The sequence below is a fragment of the Columba livia genome, chromosome 26, assembly GCF_036013475.1.
Source record: "Columba livia isolate bColLiv1 breed racing homer chromosome 26, bColLiv1.pat.W.v2, whole genome shotgun sequence".
Lineage (NCBI taxonomy): Eukaryota > Metazoa > Chordata > Aves > Columbiformes > Columbidae > Columba > Columba livia.
The window spans coordinates 4,970,892-4,990,997 of NC_088627.1; the positions used below are offsets into that span (position 1 = coordinate 4,970,892).

General features: G+C 48.0%; 3 protein-coding genes across 4 annotated transcripts in view; all 3 read left to right on the plus strand.

Moving 5' to 3' along the window:
- The first annotated feature begins 10 nt into the window (after positions 1-10).
- Positions 11-2,540, plus strand: LOC102087740 (histone-lysine N-methyltransferase SETMAR-like). The gene is made up of 4 exons (XM_065041914.1): positions 11-152; positions 679-729; positions 1,026-1,121; positions 1,453-2,540. Exons 1-4 carry the CDS (start codon positions 138-140, stop codon positions 1,981-1,983), a joined length of 693 nt encoding a protein of 230 aa, XP_064897986.1. The 5' UTR covers positions 11-137; the 3' UTR covers positions 1,984-2,540.
- A 540-nt stretch (positions 2,541-3,080) lies between these two features.
- Positions 3,081-6,612, plus strand: LOC102087565 (non-histone chromosomal protein HMG-17). The gene is made up of 6 exons (XM_065041927.1): positions 3,081-3,392; positions 4,121-4,165; positions 4,492-4,521; positions 4,825-4,875; positions 5,185-5,280; positions 5,692-6,612. Exons 1-6 carry the CDS (start codon positions 3,378-3,380, stop codon positions 5,725-5,727), a joined length of 273 nt encoding a protein of 90 aa, XP_064897999.1. The 5' UTR covers positions 3,081-3,377; the 3' UTR covers positions 5,728-6,612.
- A 12,404-nt stretch (positions 6,613-19,016) lies between these two features.
- RPS6KA1 (ribosomal protein S6 kinase A1) overlaps positions 19,017-20,106 on the plus strand; it is a 37,414-nt gene continuing 36,324 nt past the window's right edge. Inside the window, exon 1 of one of the 2 annotated variants that reach the window (XM_065041826.1) lies at positions 19,017-19,131. In XM_065041826.1, the coding sequence (XP_064897898.1) occupies positions 19,090-19,131 (42 nt within the window). In that variant the 5' untranslated portion in view covers positions 19,017-19,089. The remainder of the gene's footprint in view (positions 19,132-20,106) is intronic. The other variant, XM_065041832.1, reaches the window with a different exon arrangement.

Consider the following 20,106-nt stretch of genomic DNA (forward strand, 5'->3'; position numbering starts at 1 on the left):
TCCGGCTGGAACCGGCTGAGCCGCGTCGGGCTCGATATAAAACTTTATTATGAATAAACACCGAATTGAAATTAACGGGGTCGGGAGTGCGGGCCGCGCTCCGCTCCCCCCTTCCCTCCCGCCGCCCCGACGGAGCGATGCCCAAGACGAAGGTACGTGGGGCTGCGGCCGAACCCCCCCGCGCCTCTCACGCCGTTGGGCCCGTCCCGCCGTCATCCTCCCCCCCCCCCCCGCCGCGTCCCGTCCTGGCCGGTTGTGGCGGGAAAAAGCGGCCGCGCTGGTGGCGCCAAAACCGCCGCCCCGCGGGGACAGCGCGGGAACGGGGCCGCACTGAGGGGGCAGCGCGGCTCCCCCGCTCCCCCCGCCGCGGTTGGGCGGACCCGCCCCGCTCTGGGGCTCCCGGCCCGGGGATCCCGGCTGGCGGAGCGGCCGGTGGCGCCAAAACCGCCGGTGCCTCCCGCCCCTCCCCGAATCTCGGCGGCCTCCGGCCCGCCCAGGGGTGGGCGGTGCTTATAAATACTTGTACAATAATTGACAAATCCAATTGAAGCGCTTCAGCTCTGAACTGTTTTGAATTCCTGTCCTAAAACGTAAAAATATTTGGGTGGAGTTATTTGTTTAAAAATTGTATGTTTTTTTTTTAAATAATATAACAGGAGGGTTTTTTCTCCCTGGCAGAAGCCCGCTCCTCCAAAGCCAGAGCCTAAACCTAAAAAGGCAGCTCCAAAGGTAAGGTGTGTCAGCGCTGTTGTTGACATGTAAATCTAAGAACTGTTGCAGTAAAACTTTGCTGCATCGTCACTTCTATGAAGCTGCACTGAAAACTCCTAAATTTTACAAAACTTGCATAAAAATACCCAACAAAGTGAAGATTTCTCGGTCTTTTAAGGATGCAGAGGTTTGTGTGTTGTGTTCTTTTTGGGCCAATGCCCAGTGCTGGTTCTTACCCTTCTGGTTTTGGATTCTTGTGGCGTAACGAGCGGCTGTTGGTAATTGTAATGGTGATGGTGGTTTTGCATTGACAGAAGAGCGAGAAGGTGCCCAAGGGCAAGAAGGGGAAAGCTGATGCTGGCAAGGAGGGAAACAACCCTGCAGAGAACGGAGATGCCAAAACAGACCAGGTACAGCAGCGGCTCCGGCACCTTCTGTTACGCCAGCAAGTTATTTCTTTCCGTGTCAAGCCTAAACAGGTTTAGACTTGTGCCAATATTGCTTGATTATTTCAACCTGTTGCTCATGACACCAACACATCAACAGGTAGTTGAAGAGTTAAAGCGTCTGTTTGCCAGTTGAAGTTATTAGGTTGGTGCAAAAGGAATTGTGGTTTTTGCATCGTTGAAATTTGCCGTTTGATATTGGAGCACCCTTATGTTATACCTCATTTTAATACACTTTTCTTGCTTTATGTCTTTTTGCTACTGGCTTAAAACTTGCTGTTTGTATTTCTTTTAGGCCGCGGAAATGACGCTAGGCAAAAAAGAAATGCGAGCGATTCTCTTCTTCGAGTTCCAAATGGGTCACAAGGCAGCGGAGACGACTTGCAGCGTCAACGCGGCGTTTGGCGCAGGAACCGCGGACGAGCGCACGGTGCAGTGCTGGTTCAGGAGGTTTTGTGAAGGAGATGAGCGAGGCGGCCAACCATCGGAATGCAACAGCCAGCTGAGCGCTGATCCCCTGACAACCACGCGAGAAGCTGCCGCACAACTCAACGTTGACCACTCTACGGTGGTTCGGTGTTTGATTCAAATGGGAAAGGTGGAAAAGCTCGAGAATCAGGTGCCTCACGAGCTGACCGAAAATCAAAGAAATCATCGTTTTGAAGTGTTGGCTTCTCTCATTCTACGCAACAACAAGTTTCTCGATTGGATTGTGACATGCAATGAGAAGTGGATTTTATACGACAACCGGCTCGGTGGCTGGAGCACGAAGAACCTCCAAAGCGCTTCCCGGAGTCAAACCCGCACGCAAACAAGGTCGTGGTGACTGTTTGGTGCTGTGCGGCCGGTCTGATCCACCACAGCTTTCTGAATCCCGCGGAAACCCTCGCATCAGAGCGGTACGCTCAGCAAATCGGCGAGATGCACCGAAAGCTGCAACGCCTGCGGCCGGCGCTGGGCAGCGGGAAGGGCCCGATTCTCCTCACGACAACACAGCCGGCGCTTCGGAAGCTGCACGGGTTGGGCTACGAAGTTCTGCCGCACCCGCCACGCTCGCCCGACCTCTTGCCCACCGACTACCGGTTCTTGGAGCAGCTCGACAGCTTCGTGCAGGGAAAGCGCCTCCGCAACCCGCAGGACGCAGAAAACGCGTTCCGGGAGTTCATTGAATCCCAAAGCGCGGATTTTTACGCTTAGGGAATAAACAAACTTACATCTCGTTGGCAAAAATGTGTTGATTGTAACGGTTCCTATTTTGGTTAGTGAAGATGTGCTATGATTAATAAACATGTATTCCTATTTTGTTTAATATACATGCGTTCCTATTTTGATTAGTGAAGATGTGCTATGATTAATAAATATGTATTCCTATTTTGTTTAATATACATGCGTTCCTATTTTGATTAATGTATTTGAGCCGCGTTGTAATGAGTTAAAATTCACAGTGCAAAACCGCAAGTACTTTTGCACCAGCCTAACTCCCAATCTCCCGTAGTTTTTTATTCAGGAAAACGCGGGTTTCCCGGTCCCGCGGTGCCCCCGAGCGGCTCTGCAGCCGGGGGGGGCGGTTTGGGGGTCCCGGTGCCCCGGCTGGTGCTGAACGAACAGCTCCGCTCCCCGCGCAGCTCCCGCGGAGGCGGACGGGGGATGCTCCCGCCTTTCCCCGGGGCTGCGGCCGCGCTCCCCATCACCCAGGCAGGACCCTCCGCTTTCTGCCTTGCTGATGTTTTTTCCCTTTTCCCCCTTTTTTTTGCCTGCCCCCCCCCCGCCCGGGTTTTCCCGCCCGCGGGGCTCTGCGCGGGGGGGGGGGGGGGCGCGAGGCCCAATTGCGCGCGCGCCGCCTCCTCAGCACCTCCCTCCTCCCCTCCCCGCCTGGCCCCACCCCACGTGACCCCGGCGGGCCAATGGGCGGGCGGGGCGGTGGGGATCCGGCTGGAACCGGTTGGGCCGCGTCCGGCTCTATATAAAACTTTATAAACACCCGATTGAAATTAGTGGGGTCGGCAGCCAGCGGAGCCCGCCCGGAGCCCGCCCCGCCGCCGCCCGCGCCGCGCTCCGCTCCCTCCTTCCCTCCCTCACCCCCTTTCCCCGCTTCTCGCCGACCGAGCGCGCCCGGCCCCCGCGCCCCCCCTTCCTCCGCCCGCTCCCTCCGCCCCCTCACGCCGCCCCGCCGAGCGCCGCTCTCCCTCACACACACACACAACGCGGCCGCACGGAGCCATGCCGAAGAGAAAGGTACGTGGCGCCGCGGGACCGGGCCGCCTCATCGCGCCCCTCACGCTGTAGGCCCCTACGGTCCCGCCGCCCCCCCCCCACCCCGCCCCGCGTTACCGCCTGTGGGAGGGGGGGCGGGACTACGCGCTCATCTCCCCCCCACCCCCCCCCGTTCGGGGCGGTAACGGCTGCGAGGAGCCGCGCGAGGCCTCCCCGGGGGTGGGGGCGGGGCGGCGCGGGGACCGTTACCGGCCGCGCGCGCGGGGGCTAACGGCCGCGGTGGGGGAGGGGCGCGCGCCGGTGCGATCCGGTTGGTTTTGGCGGGAGGACGGGATGAGGCGGGGGAGGGAAAGGGCGGGAAGCGGCCGCTCTGCTGGCGCCCGGGCGGCTTTGCCGCCAAAACCGCCGCCCCGCGGGGGCAGCCGTGGGCGGGAGCGGGGCCGCCCTGAGGGGGCAGCGCGGCTCCCCCGCTCTCCCCGCCCCGGGACGGGCCGGCCCGCCCCGCTCTGGGCTGGGTCGCTGTGGGGCTTCCGGCCCGGGGATCCCGGCTGGCGGAGGCGCTGGGCCCGCCGGTGCCTCCGGCCCCTCCCCGAATCTCGGCGGCCTCCGGACCGCCCAGGGGCAGGTGTGGGCGGCCGGATAACCCCCGGGAGCGCCTGGAGAACGTTTCCTTTGCACATGGGGGGTTAAACATAACGGCTGGTGCCGGTGCAACTTGTCGCCGCTACAACTTGTGTCTCCCGTCCTAGGCTGAAGGAGATACCAAGGGCGACAAGGCCAAAGTTAAGGATGAGGTAAGGAGTTCAGCATTTTCAGAAAGTTGGATTATGAAGTGTTTATGTTGGACAGTGAGATTTAACTTCATCGAAATAACTGCGGAGCAAGGGGGTGATTGTAATTGAATCAGGCTTTTTGAAGTATTAACTGTCTTTTAACCTTAACCATGAAAAGTCTAGTTAACTAACTTAACATGAGTCTTATGTTTGTTGAGGACAGAGAATAAGGGAAGTAGAAACTTAAAAAACAGCGCTGGGAATTTATAGGTTGGAATAAGAGTTACTTTATGAGGTTTTGAGAGTTCATGTTCCATTAAATTCAATCATTTTTTCTCTTTAAACAGCCCCAGCGGAGATCGGCGAGGTTATCTGCTGTGAGTATTCTCTTGTTGAGCAGAGATGTCCCAAAACTCAGTAGTTTTAGGCTTTAGTATTACGTATGGGTGTTCCGCAGAGCACCGTTCAGCAGAAGGGAGGTTACTGGCTTAGTGCGCTGCCCCATTGTGTGGTGCTATGGGAGTGGTAGAATAATTGACAAATCTATTTGAAGTGCTTCAGTTTCAAGTGGTTTGATTTGCTTTCCTGAACTTGAAAATATTTGAGTTGAGTGTGTTTAAAAAGTTGTATGTTTTTCCTAAAACAATCTGAGTAACAGGAGGGTTTTTTCTCCCTGGCAGAAGCCCGCTCCTCCAAAGCCAGAGCCTAAACCTAAAAAGGCAGCTCCAAAGGTAAGGTGTTGTGTCAGCGCTGTTGTTGACATGTAAATCTAAGAACTGTTGCAGTAAAACTTTGAAATTGAGCTGCATTGTCACTTCTATAAAGTTGCACCAAATACTTTGAATTTTACAAAACTTGCATTAAAAAAAAAAAACAAAGTGAAGATTTCTCAAGTCTCTTAAGGATGCAAACGTTTGTGTGTTGTGTTCTTTTTGGGCCAATGCCCAGTGCTGGTTTTTACCATTCTAGTTTTTGGATTCTTGTGGCGTAACGAGCGGCTGTTGGTAATTGTAATGGTGATGGTGGTTTTGCATTGACAGAAGAGCGAGAAGGTGCCCAAGGGCAAGAAGGGGAAAGCTGATGCTGGCAAGGAGGGAAACAACCCTGCAGAGAACGGAGATGCCAAAACAGACCAGGTACAGCAGCGGCTCCGGCACCATCTGTTACGCCAGCAAGTTATTTCTTTCCATGTCAAGCCTAAACAGGTTTAGACTTGTGCCAATATTGCTTGATTATTTTGACCTGTTGCTCATGACACCAACACATCAACAGGTAGTTGAAGAGTTAAAGTGTCTCTTTGCCAGTTGAAGTTGCCACATGAAAGTTGTTGTTTCACCTTGTTCTGAAAATACAGAAAGTTTGCACATGATAAAGCAACTTCATGTTGCCTTTTATGGTACTTGACATGTTAGATTTGTTAAAAATTAGGGCGCTGCAGCCCAGATAAGGTTTCTTCTGTTCAGAGCATTGCTAATTAGAGAAATGAGTTATCAGTTGTTTGGTGCAAGTCTGTGGTGTGTATTGACTGGTTCCTCTTTTTCTTTTAGGCACAGAAAGCTGAAGGTGCTGGTGAAGCCAAGTAAAAACGTGTGAATTTTTGATAACTGTGTACTTCTGGTGACTGTACAGTTTGAAATACTATTTTTTATCAAGTTTTATAACAATGCAGAATTTTGGTTTACTTTTTTTTAAGCTATGTTGTTAGCACACAGACCGCTTCGTTGTTGTGTTTTCGGGGGAGGGAGGGAGGGAGGGGGCAGTGGGGACAAATGTCACTTAGTCTATTTCTTGGAGCCTAAATTTTAATAAGAGAAGTTTTTCCTGGTCCCCCAGTTTTTGGAAGAAGGGCTCTTCCTGAGTAGAGGAGGAAGGGATTCCCTTGCGCTGCACGTCTGTTCAGTCCTGTGAAGTGCATACGAGTGAACATCCAAGCTCCCAAGATGCCTATTGCCAACTTCAAGCCCACAGTTTGTAACGGTGTCTGTATTTCCTTCCACGTCTTTGCTGTTTGCGTAGAGCCTGGCACTCCAAAATACGCCACAAATGGCATTTTGGGACTTAACACTCAATGCGTTGTCGGGTGATCCGGACTTCTGGTGTCCAATTTGGGATATAATGGCTCGAAAAGGAGCTGTACGACTTTTATATTGTGGATCTTCAGATTAAGAAAACCTGCGTTTTAATTTTTTTGTTCCTCTAAAAGTTAGGGTAGGTTTGTGAAGAGTTGTTAAACAACATGCTAAATGTGAAAGTGTCCACCCTCACTCTAAACTTTTCCCTTTACGAGTATGAAATGAAGATTCTTCGGTTTTATAGCAACTTTTACGTTTTGGTAGTCCATGAAGGGAGGGGAGTTTGACAGTTGTTGTAAAATGTTGCAGATTGTAGCCCATGTCCTGCCTAAATTACCATGATTGTTTATGAAAAGTACCTTTAATAAAGCTGGATACGGTTTGGCTTGGACTGTTCTTAACGCCTTTCTAATTCCTCTTGCCTTTGTTTCGCCTCTGCTCTGGCTGACGGCAGAATTCTCTTGCTGCACGCAGGTATGCGTTTGTATTTAGGTGACGTTTTCCTAATGGCCAAGGCTTGGTTTTAAGCCTCTTAATTTGGAGAATTAATTCAGACAATTCACAAGTGAAAAGTGGCATTTCCTGACCTAAAAGTTAGATCGCTGCAGGGCGTTTTGAAACTTGAATTATTAGGAGGCCCAAAGTGGAGTGTGGAAGTGAATCTACTGCAGTAAATTATCTTTGTTACTGTTTTTAAAGTCCTATACAAAAAGGGGAAGAATATGGTAATCTTGAAGTTCCTGTGGAGAAAAAGAAATTTTGCTAAGCCTTTCTTGGTGGTGAAACCAGAACTAGCTCCCAAAAACTGATTATGTATTAGGTTTCTGTGCTTTAGCTTGAATATTCTTGCTTGTGCTAATGAAATACAGACTTTGCTGTGGTGGTGACTAAGCAGGACACAAGATTTGAGTAAAAATGCACCGTTTTTCTAGTCAGTACTTACACTAGAGACAGAGCCAAACCAAAAAAACCCATGTGTGAATATCTCTTAGAGTAACTTTTCTCAGACTGAATATTTTATGCCTCTGCTTGGCCTTTCCTGGGACTTGAGTGTCTTCTCGATGAAGTTCTGTGACCTGTTTCAACCTGTGCTGTTTTCAGAGAGAATCTGATGAAAACGAGCAGGGCAGAGTTTGACATCAAGAAGTTTTCTCTGTCTAGAAAGCGAGAAGAAGTACATTCTAGAACAGCTGGACCTATCTTGCATTATGTATATACCCCACCCAGAAGTAGCTTAGAAATGGTCAACAAGGATAGTGACAATTCTAACTTGGTGCTTCAAGGTGGGAACAGAGAGGAGGTTGGTGCGTGTCCAGGGTGTTCTCCAAGAGATGCAGCTTGTGGGGAGCCCTGGGACATGGTGTGTGGGGTTGAGGTCTTGGGCCAAAGCTGCTCCAAAAAACCAACCGTTCCAAAGGAGTCAGGTGGCTGCTGGAATGTGATGGTGTTCCCTGCAAATATCTCTCCTTGGAAGGTCCCTTCATCCCCTAATTGTTCCATAAAGTACTGCTAATCAAGTGTAATTGCAGGGTTTCTTTTTGTCAAAGAACTTGCTGCTTAATTATTAGTCTTTTCAATACCTAGAAGTCTAAGCAGAATGTTACTGTACAGGACATTTTTCTCCAGCTAGGCAGGAAAATTACTGTTTTATGGAGTATCTGCTGCAGAAGTTTCCCTGTAGCTCCTGAGCTGTGCTGTCTCCTGCTCACCAGTGAACTTCCAAACGCTTTATCTCATATTCTGCATCAGCTGCCTCAGTGTCTTTGCCATGTGTTACTTCATGCTCGTACCATGGAAAGTATTGACGTTTTAATCTTTTGCTACAAAATTCCTGTATTTTCCTTTATCCTGGTCTGGAATCTCTTTGCTGATCAGAACATCCCATCTGCACATGGAAGAGTTGCTGTAGAGAAGTTTTAACCCCGTTTCTTTGCATGATGTGCCACACGTATTCGCTGCTGCAAGATTTGAAGCTCTTGCTCCATCCGAGGTGTTTCCCACTGGACGTGTCCCTGTGCTGGAGTTATTGGCCTGTTGGGCTTGACTTGACATGCAGGGCTCATCTATTCCTTCTTAAGCAAATAGAGGGAAGGGATGCTAAAGACAGTAAATCCAACTAATTAGTTCTGTAAATTAAAAGCTAAAAGAGCAAGAAACCCTCTGCTGCAATCCGCGTGTGTTTAGTGGTTAGAACAGCCACAAATCTGCATCTCCAGCTGCCAGAACGCCTTAAGCTAGAAATAAGTTTTTCTGTTAAATGGTAATCATTTTACATGGAAAACTGTCTCTGTGTATCGTCTGGGATGTGATTTATGCTGCCGGGTGCATTTAAAAAGCTGGCCTGGCAGGTGGTCTTTGCATTAGCATGTGTTTTGTCCTGTTTTTTAGAGCTCACAAAAACTGGAGACTACCAGAGCCTGGTGGAAACGACGCTAACGTGAAAAGAGACCCGATGAGCTCCCGTGGAAGGGCACCGGGGCTGTGCAGTAATGTGCAATTATCTTCCAATTTAGAAGACTGAAAGCATCCCATTTGAAATCAGGCTGAGGATTTGAGTGTTAAAACTGGGAAGAGACAACCGTTCCTACTTGCAGCTGATAATTAAGAAAGGCTGTGGGTTGCACTAAGTTTAGGTAAAAATAAAGTATCAGGTGCAGGAAAGAACTACTGTCAGAGCTTGGTTGCATTCCTGGGCTTTGCTCAAGTGTCCTATCTATAAATTTGTGTTTTTTTGTGTGCTGTTTTTCAGTACTTCTCAAATATTGGTATCATAAGGACCAGCAATGACAGTTTTGGAGGCAGCTGGATAATGTTCAAACAGCCTCATCACTTGATTTTGGTGGTTCCTGTGAGAGCTGGGCTGGGCTGTTACGCATTTACGTGTCCTGTACTTAGAATAAGACACAAAAGCTTTTTGTCTTTTTGCTAATTACCCTCGTTCTGAGTATTCCCTGTCAATTTACGTTATAATTTTTATTGTTCTGTTGTCTGATACCTTTCCCACCTTCCTTTTATCCATCCTTTTACAGAAAATCTTGCACAAGAGATGATGTACAAGGAGCCAGATTCAGTGTGCAGGGAGAATCTTGCTCAGAGCTGCAGTTGCTTGTACGCAAAGGGGAGCAGCTGCATCCAGGATCCAGAAAGTCACCACTGACCGTAGAAAGACAGATGAGCAGGTTCAGTGTTCTTCCCAGGCCTTGATGAAGTACTTGTCTACAAGCATGGTTTAAATCCATGTAAAATTAGTGGCTATGCCACTAAGTTGCTTTTCAGTTGATTAATTTCAGCATAAATTGTCTGGGAAATAGACCCAAACTGCTGTTATCATTTATTTGCCTCTTAATAGGTAAGATTGCAAAGAATGGTGGAGTTTGAAGGCGCTGAAAGCTTTGGCAGCCTTCCAGCAGAGCCTGCGGAGGATCCCTGCTTTCCTAATACTGCAGATTTTTTGCTGGGGTCCTAAGAACATTTAGATTACTGAGAAATGATAGAGCAGAGCCTCTGGACTCCCCAAATCAATGTATTAACACTAAGTGACAATTAAACATGAGTAGAAGTTAATGTGAGCTGGTTACAGGCCAGTGGGTCACTTACCATAGTCCTACAGAACCATCTTCACCCCCACCTTGGTTTTATTTTCAAGTGAATGTGGATTGTTGGGCCTAAAAAAGCAGAACAAGGGCTCCCCAGGAACAAGAAGCTCCTGTCCCTGCTCCTCCTAAGGCGGTGCCCTTGGATTAACAGTTTTGAGTTGCAGGATGATTCTCTCCTGCAGCAGTTTTCATCTTGCATTCACAGAGCTCAATTATATTTGGAAGAAGTGACAATCTCGTCCTCCGTCAGCCGAGCCCTGCCAACGGCGGGTGTGAGGAGCATCGAGGAAGGAAAACAGGCTCAGTTTCACACAGTGAATATTGAGTTGCAGGATCATTAGTGTTGGAAGAATCGCCTCCCTTGATGTCACAGGGGTTTCATTGTCCCTAAATCATCCCAGATATGGTAATACCATACCCAGGGACTAATACTGCTGACTATAATTTCTGAGGAATGGGTCCGTATCCTGCAGTTGTAGAGATGAAATGGAGCTATAGTTAAACTCACAATTTACAATATGAGCCTGTCCTCATTGGATGGGAAGGAGATGGCACAGGGGGAGCTGACTGAGAAAAGTTTGATTGGAGCTAATGAGGAGACAGTGACTAATAAAGAGCTTTAATACATTGGCGTTATCAAGACTTCTGATGGTTTTTTAAATGCTGAGCCTTTCACAAAATTATTTTGACAGTCTGTTTGGTTTTTAACCATCTTCTTGCAAAGGAAATTCTTAAGGTGCCAGGAGATCTGTGGCGTGGCAGAAGAAACAGCAACAGAAAACATCAGGGAAAACTTCCTAAATGTGAGATCTATTAAAATGCATTAAATCCTCCAAACAAGGGACATAAAACTGCTCTGGAGAAAGTACTAAGGCGGTGGAAGGAATGGACGCGCAGTGGCTGCAGGTGACCTGGTCACATCCTGTCACTCCACCTCCCAAAGCACCTGCAGGTACTGGCAGACTTTACGTTTTGCTACCAGATACGTAACCCCAAACTTGCCAGGTTTCCCCTTCTGAGCAGATTTGATTGTGGATTTCATTTTCTCTTACTGAATTAACCCACATTTTTAACAAATTTCCCTCTGCGCAACAGCTTTCCCCTGCTCTCAAGCTTGTTGGTTGCCAGAGAGAAATTACTATTAGATTACTGTTAATCCAATTACACTAGATTACTATTTTAGCATTGCCCAGACAGGAAATTTTGTGTGCCTTCCGTCTAATAAAATGGTATCTCTGTGCTTTTTGTTGATGGAAATAAGTGTTATCTCAATATGAGAACTGAACGTACATATGTTAGGGGGGACTGATTGTAAACTTGGGCAATTAAATTAGTTTTTCTCATGATTTCCTTCTTACTGGAGATAAAACCAGAGATTGTTACGATGTTGTGGGTATTTGGAGAACAGGTTTGCTTGGACTGCAGCCTGGTTCGAGATGCCTGTGTTTCCCTACCCTACCGTAAATCAAATTAGCTTCCGTGTTGGCAAGCCCTGCAGAAATGAAGGAAGGAAAATTCCATTGATAGTGAATGAATTTGTCACGGAAAAATAAAAATACCCTAGGTTTCAAAAGTAAACTGGATCTGATTGAGGTTGCCAAGAGGAGGCTGGATTGGAAAGCTTCATTGTACATCCTTTCCACAGCCCAGCAGTCTCGGGGGTTTGTGTGGTGCTCACCTCATTAACCACCGCCTTAATTAACAGCCTGTTCCTTCTCTTCGCCACACGGTGGTACCAGAAAACACAGAATCGGTGCTTGGAAGCCAACAAATGGCAGGCGAGGCCCAAAGGCAGCACAGGCTGCCTGGTGACAAACTCGGGAGGCTGGAGCCTGGCTTACCACAATCTCACGTGTGTTATTTGCTTTCAGAAAGCGGGAGAATCGCTCCTCCAGCAACCTCCGTGCTCTTCTGCCGCCTTTGGGCGATCAGTGTTCGACAAACAATCGCCTGAGCGGTGTGAGTCCCTCTGAGCCTCTATTGTATCCATAGAATCACAGTGTACAAGCACTTTCCATTTTTTGTTGTGTTTTTGCTTGAAATCCAGAGTGCCCAATTCATTATCAATTTACAGGCGTAGCTGACGTCTCACAGGAACCTATCTGTGCTATAGTGAGCCTTGGAACTTAAGCTTCCCAAATTCTATTTTAAGAATCACCAGACCATTCCTTTTCTTCCTCGGGCAGTTATCGCAGCTGCTGTAGCACATGTCCTGAAAATTTAAGCCTAAACTAGAGCTGCCGTTCTCTGTCTCATCTGTTCTCAACTGGGGAAGGGATACTGTATCTTAAATCCATGTTTAAATAGGTATCATATAAGCCTGGTCACTTTTAGGCTTGTTGGTACAAATTATAATATCAGACTTGCTGAATCTTCAGCCTGAGATTACAGAATAAATTGTGTTGTTCAAAGAAACGATGTGTTATTAAAAAGCTTCCTGCCCTTTCAGTCCTGTCTCCTCTTGCTTTTGTATGGCAGTATTTTGAGTACATGTACTTTTTCTCTACAAGATAAATCTAGGAAATGGAATTGTAATGCTTGTGCTAACTCACAATACTCATCAGTGTGGTTTTTCTGATGCTGTAAAACTCTGTGCTCAGTTCACCAGCGAGCAGCTTTGACCAGCATTGCATTTAAGTATCACAGAATGACAATTTATAACGTGTATTGAGCTGAAGCAATGCCATCAGTTGCAAGAGAGCTGCTTTTCCTTCACCTTTTATGTTATGAAATACCTCCGTCATTGGGTTATTTCCTTCTAACACATGCTTTCCGTGTTTGCCTTTACCAAGGAGCCGCCTGTAAAGCTGGAAAGGAAGCGGCTGCTTCCCAGAGTTGCCGAGATTGCATGTGGGGCACTTGACACCCTCGTGATACTTCCTTGAAGTGGATGCAAAACGGAAAGATGAGCTCCTGGTAAGTCAAATTCATCCCTTTAGTTCTCAGGACCTGCTTGGGGTGGGGATTTATGCATTTATTGGATGAGGTGGAGAAAATATCACCTAGAATTAAATGGAAAAAGCAGAGATTTGCAGTCATTGGCAAATAGAAATGCTGTGGCACGAAAACATAGCAAACATTGAAACCAAATGTTTCAGGGACATCTGAGTGTACACGGTACTGAAAAAATATGACGTAGATTTGAATCACTTGTCTGCATTAAATAGGCCCTGTCACCATGCCCTGCTAGTTCCTAGATAACAAACCTACAGTGATTACTCAGTGATATTTAAACTAAAGGAGGGAGATTCAGGCTGGACATGAGGAAGGAATTGTTGCCCTGAGGGTGGTGAGAGCCTGGCCCAGGTTGGCCAGAGAGGTGGTAGATGAACCATCCCTGGAGACATCCCAAGCCAGGCTGGACGGGGCTCTGAGCACCCTGAGCTGGTGAAGATGTCCCTGTCATGGCAGGGGGGGCACTGGGGGGGCTGGGGAGGTCCCTCCAACCCAAACTGTTCCATGATTCTGTGATGGGGCTGGCAGCCCCGCAGCCACCTGGCTGGACTGCAGCGAGGTCATTTCTGTGCAGCGCATGCCTCACACATGAGTAAACGGATTGTTTAAGATAAAACACCCCAATGTCATCCCAAGGTCCTTCTCACTTGCCGTGCGCTCCGCACGGGGTCGGTGCATTCGCTGCCTTTGTGCACCAGAGCGGTGAGAAGCGCAAGGACTTATTTTTCAAAATCACAGGTGTTGGGTTCCTGCCCGGTATGAAGAAGCGGTGTCTGAGCAGGTAGCTCATTACACAACCAGATGTAGGCGATGACAGAACCGTGGCTTCTTTGCGCTTCCATGCAGCGAACCCAGCAGCAGTTCTCATGCACGGTTGCCTTATGTAAGTCTGTGTGCAATACTGGGCTTTCCTCGCAAGGGGGATTCTTCCAGCATCGCCACCCGCCCTCAGCTTCTGCAGATTTTTGCATCTCAGACACAGTCCCCATCTTACACTGGGAGGCAAATAACTCAGATTTTCTGAGCAGCATACAAGAATCAGACGGGTGGATTTGTAGCCTGCTAACAGAAAACCCTTTGGGCTGAACTTTGAATGCCTGTATAGTCACTAGAGAATCATTCTGAAAGAGGATTTTTCTAGTTACAGATCAGCAGAGGTGTAAGTACTCTAGGTAAACTCACCGAGAAATGCACCAAGCCTCTCCTCAGAGACAGCCAGAAAATGCCCAGCTGGACAGTCCTTCCGTCTCTAAAATAAACCACAAGTGCCTCATTTGGAAAGAGGAATGTCTGAAGAGCAGCTCCAAGCTCCTTCCTTAACTCATCGTGAAGGTGAGAGGAGGAAAAGATCAATTTACAAAGCCGAAACAAAAAGTTCCCCCAGCGTTAGCAAATTCTTTTTGCTGTCAGGTATTGATGCTGTCCCTGGGGAGGCAAAGAGGGACTATTCTGAAATAACCAAGCAGCAAAGCACCAACCTTGTATTTCTGCACCATTTTACTGTGTGCTGAGAGATGTGCAATGCTGCGAAACATTCAAGAGCTTTGCTAACTCCACAATGTGGGGGTTTTGCAATGCTGATGAGGGACAGATAGATTTTTGTTTTGCCAGGTAATTGAATTTCTGACATCGCTGAACCTGTTGTGCCTTTTGTTTGCTGCCCAACAAGGAAACCATTGAGCCCCATGTGGATGGATCTCCTGCCCGACCATGCAAGCAGCTGAGTCACATCTGAGCTGCTGCACTGTGTCTAAAATACAGAAAGCAAGTGTTGTTGGAAGAAAAGCTGCAGACTTGCTTCTTTTTCCCTGAATGACGATGACACCTCTTTCCCACGCCTCTCTAGAAAATCTTGCTTGTATTACATCTTCTTATGTAATATAATTGGTCATTGGGTCAAACTATTCCCAGTCAGCATAACTTCTCAGATTTTGGAAGTTTATTTCTCTGGTTATTTTGGGGATGTAGCTTTTCCAGGCTGGGTGTGTGTGACAGCCTCTGTTTTGTAAGAGGACTGAGATATAAAACACTGCAAGTCATGAATATATCAATCTTGAACACATCAGAAATACATCTTATTTTATCCTCTAAGGAAAGGAGATTACACGGGGGTCCTTGGGCTTCCAATCTTGAAATGTTGTTGTGGCTTGGTTGGTTTTTTTTGGAATGGTGGCATCCCGAACTGTGGAACAGTGTAATTAGGAACAGGTATTTGTGTGTGCCCTCTATTAAGCAGGACAGGACTTGTTCAGTTGCATGATGTAGGCTTGAGACTGCGATCACTGGAATGACATTTTCCTCTCGCCAGAGCTGGGTTTCTGTTGAAATGTGGGTTTGTTTTCCCCTACCCTGTCCGGAGAAACTGCGACCTGTGTGCTCTGTAAGTAGCACTAAACTCAGGGCATCTGTTTGTATCCACTTAAAAGCCCCATCACTTGTTTACAAATTCTTAAACCTAAAAGAAACATAAAAACCCACTGTACTTCACCCTGTTGTTTACTCAGCTTTCTCCTTGGCCAGGGGACGGTGGAAACAGGCCTGGCAGTTTCACTTCTGTTTACAGTTTCTAATAGTTTTCTCTTTCATGTTATCGCTCCCTTGCATAGAGCTACAATGAAATTAAACACAAACGTAGCTGTACGCTAGTGAAAACCAAAATTTGCCAGATAACTTGCTCTAAATAACTCACCTCCTGGGCTGTGAAGCTGCTTTAAAAACTAAAAAATAATTTAAAAAAATAAAGCAATTGCTTGTATTTTATATGGGGTTTTGTAAAAGCCTTTTTTAGGTGTAGTTTGAGGCACATTTGACCTCTTTTTTTTCCTTTGAAACAGGGAGCTGAAGCCAGTGGAGCCTGCAGAGTGCTGCCTGGGTGTGTGTGCTAAGGCAGCAGCAAGTGTGTGCAGAGTCCGGGACCGTGGCGGCTTGTCATGGATCCAAAAGGCTGAGCGAGAGCAAAGGCTGGACGGGCTGTGAAAACAGCTCCTCCGAGGTCGAGGAAACAGCCAAAGGTTAGGCCAGAACCAAATGCAATTGGGCAGAGCATTATCAGACTCGCATAGCTCAAATACCAATAAAGCAAGTCACCTCCTGCTCTCTCCTTGGGTGATGGTAAGAGGAGATGTCTCGGTTTGAAAGAGATGATTTTCTCCTTTTGTTTGGCTGTCAAGGGTTGTGTCCTGTGTAGGAACAGGAGTGGACCACCACTCGCTGATTTGCATCCAGGAAAGGGAAGGTAACTGATACAGGAGACCGGCAGCGATCGTATCCATGACAACGAGCAGATATGGCCTCGCTGCCTCGCAGCTCATTCCCCATCACCTCCCCTGCCTTCCCCGGACACATCCTGCCCCGACGGGTCCCTCTCCTCAAGGCACCTCTTGGCTGTGGTTCAATGCTCCTGAGAGATAGGTGCAAAATTCACAAATTAAGCCAACAGCTGAATCAGTTCTGCTAGCAAAACTCTTCCTTGGCTTCAGCCGCGTGTGCTCCAGCCAGGGGTTCCCTGGGAGATGTTTCAGAAGATCTGCTCCGTGGAGGAACAGCATGGTCTATGGTAATACCACGTAGAAGCAGGGTAGGCTTGGCAAGCTGGCAGTTTGCAGAACCAGCAGGCAAAATGCAATATATCGTGCAAAAGAAAGCGGTTTCAGCTGTGCTAGACACCTTCAGAAATGCAAGTGGGCTGAGCGAGGTAGCGCAGTGCTCACCTTTGCAGGAAGGCTGAGGTTGAAGGTGTTTGTTCTGTCCAGAAGCCTTCGGTCTGCGCAAAGCCCTCGCAGGGGAGCGGAGCTGCGCTCACCAGGGAGCTCTGCGTCCCGCTGCGGTGCGCTTGCTGCGTTCCGACCGCCGCCTGGGCCTGCCTGGGGAAACGCTGGCATCTGAGGCAGCTGCAATCGTACACGGTGCTCAGGAACGGCAAGAAATCTGACAGAAAAGCAAAATGCAGTTCTGCTGTTAAACGCAGCCAAAGTTTCTCATTTCCAGGGCCCCTGTGTTATATCTTCAATGTGGCGTTTGTACCACGCTAAGGAAAAATGCATCCCTGGGCTCAAAACAAGGTGATCTATCATCTCTTCCTTCAGAGTGGAAAAACAAAGCAGAAGAGGCAAGGAAATGAGGTTGTGAATTGAGAGCTGGGGATTAGGAGACAGGACGTGGAGTTCAAGTTTGACCCTGACAACCTATTGAAAACATGACTCAGTTTCCCTATTAGTACAGCGGGGACAACAATGAACTACGGAACTGATTAGTCAATCTTAAAAATACAAAGAGGGTTGCTGCGAGCTCTAATTAAACGACTCTCTTAGCGTAAACACAAAGCAGATTACATGAGTCTGTAAATTGTAGCAGACGTTTGGGACTCAGCCTTGCGAGTTCTCGTGCCTGCGAGCTCTTTGCATTTCCTTATATGAGTAAAAGCAGCGTAGCATGAAGCAGCCAGTTAGTGAGAGATGCTCCCTGGCTTTGGGAAAGGAGAACGGATACGGTGAGCCGTGGGAGCGCTGGGTTGCTGTGTGGTTTGGTGGAGAATCACTTGGGCAGCTTTTGGAACAACAAGGAGAAGAACTGGATTGGGTAATGTGGATAAAGACCAGTTTTGATACGTCCTCTTGGGAAGTGCAGATAACTGGCTTAATGGGTGTTGTCAGCCCCCCTGAAAAAGAAAACGTTATGCACCAAAAGCCAGCCAACTGCAGAGGCAAAAGTATCTACGATGGTCTTTGAGGAGGTTTTGATGTTTTTAAAACCAGACTCAAACTGCAGCATTTTGAGCTTCCAGCAAACACAACACAACATGACAGAAGGGCCACCCGGCCGATCTGGAGTCTGCTCACCATAGCAGCAGCCTGCAACTGCCTCCGAATGTGTGTTTTAATCACTGTGTTTAGCCGTGATACTCACCCAAACAGCGAGTTCTGGTGTTCAATGAACGCTTTTTGTACCCTGTTTTTTATAGCTGTTCTTTGGGAAATAAACCACCACCTCCTTTCTCTTACCCGCACGTACCAGCCATCCCGTGTAGCAGGTTTCACGTTCTGTTAATCAACTACAATTCAGCATTATCTGGTGCAGGAATCGAGGGAAGGTCAGTCTGATAACAGCTTCTATCAGCAAATAAATGGCTTTTCTTTGAGTCCTGGAGCTGGGGATTGAGAGACCTTAGCTTGTCTCCCCTGCACTGCTGCTGGCTTGTGGGATTTCTTAGGCTTTTTGGGATGTTAGTATAATTTTGAGGATAGTGTAGAGCTACCTCAGCAAAAATCCTAGCTTTTAACAAAAGTAGCTGCAAAAATGCAGGGAATAATCATGCACAAGTTTTGTTGTCTCCCAAATATCTTTAATTTGCTGGTTTATTAAAGTGGGCAGGATAATTTGGTGGTTTTACTTAGGTGCAGTGGTACCCATGTCTTTTTCTTCCAGCCTCAAGAAGTCATTGCTCCATAAAGCTTCATAATTACTGTCTTTTGTCAAGTTCACGGTCAGCCTGCCTGTCTCGCTGCTGTGAAATATGAAGGACTTTCTGCATCTCCACAGACCCGCCAGGGGATGGAGGCAGCAGCGGCCCCCGTCTCCCTTCCCTCCCTGCATTGCAACAGGCCCTGCTCTGCCTTCCAAACGGTTCCTCTGGATATTGCCCGTTCACCTTTCGCTGTGACCTTGGTAATGAAGTCTCCCTTTTCTACTGGTTACTGTACCACCCTGTAACTGCCGCTTCTTAACACTTCGGAAGGAATTATCTTATTTTTAACATATTTTTTATTACTATTTATAATGACAGTAGTCAGACATTTGAGACATTGGAGTGAGACATTTCCCAGGAGATAATGACTGGCCTGAGATCAGCCCTCAGCACCCAATCCTGCCTCATGTCCGTGGAATCTGGGAGCCATTCAGTACATGATCTGATGGGAAAGGGCATTTGTGCCTGGCCTTGTGGCTTAAATACCCCCTGTGGCCTTGTCACCGGGGTGGGAAGCTCCGAATGCTCCGGGATGTGATGTCTGAAGGTTGGATTCATGGGGGCTGCTGTTAAAGCGTGGCAGATCACCGGGTAGTGTCTCATTTTGTTCTCCTTCCAGAAAGGAGGCAGAGAGCACTGTCCTATTCCTACCTCAGACCCGTCTGCCATGCACAGAGCAGAAGGAAAGGGAGATGCGCTTTGCGAACAAATGAGGAAGGTAAATGGGATGCTGGTATTGACATCACGGTGCTGTTGATGCTGTTTAACGCAGGTTGCAGCAGCTGGAGGATGGATGTAACAGGATGGCACACCGTGTCCCAGGCAATCCGGGGAAATTATGGACAGCTTCGGAGCTGAATGGGTAACTCTCCACAAGACCTGCTCCGGCTTGCTCTAACAGTAAGTGACGTGAGTTTAATTGGCTATAACAGGACCTCACTTAGTGCCAGTCTGGTGGATTTGGGTTATTTAATGCCTTCATCTGGGGCTCCAGCACTCCTGGCACAGAGGGGGCTTGGAGCAGGGGACTCGGATACGGCAGTTCCCAGGCTGGGCTCCAAGATGTGCTGTCACTGTGGGGATTTCCCACTCTCCATTCCCCCACGTGCAGAAAAGATGACAGCTCCAGCCTAAGTCACAAACAGGGCCTGGTGGTGACTAACAGATGAGCTTCAAGTGCTCTGAGCATTAACTGGAGTTTTTCAAAGCACCAAGCTCTGCCCTAAACGGGCTTTTTTGGAGGCTGCTGCCCTACCTGGGCAGGTTGTGGGCTCGGGGCCGTATAGCTGCCTTCAGAACACAAAACCCCAGCTGTATATGGGCTCATTAAATATTTCCAGCCACACCTTGATGAAGTCAACCCTTAGCGATGCACCCTTTATAAAAAATAATTTGTTTTTAACAAGTAATTTTATAATGTAACATGAAAACACGGTGCTTTGGTACCATGTGAGTAGAATAGAACTTTTCCCTATTTAAGAAACCTAGCCGGTGAGAATAATTATGAATTATGGACACTTGTGCTTAAGGCATCTTTTCTCTGATGATCTCCAAGCACCGTAGAAAGGTGGATGTGTTTTTATCCACGTTTTGTAGGGAAGGCGAGGGGCTGCACCATGGAGAGGTGGATGTGTTTATCCACGTTTTGTAGGGAAGGCGAGGGGCTGCACTGCGGGCGGCGATGAGCAGTGACTCATTGTGCATCTCAAACTTGGAATCCGGATTTCCCAGAGCAGTTTCCTGCTTAGAGCAGCGAACTGAATTGTGTCACCGAGTTAATCCTCACCACCTCTTCTTCTGGTGTTCTGGAGCATCGTGTGAAACTGTACAGGAAAAAAACAAAACAAAACCCCATCTTTCCAAGGCAGAGAGAAG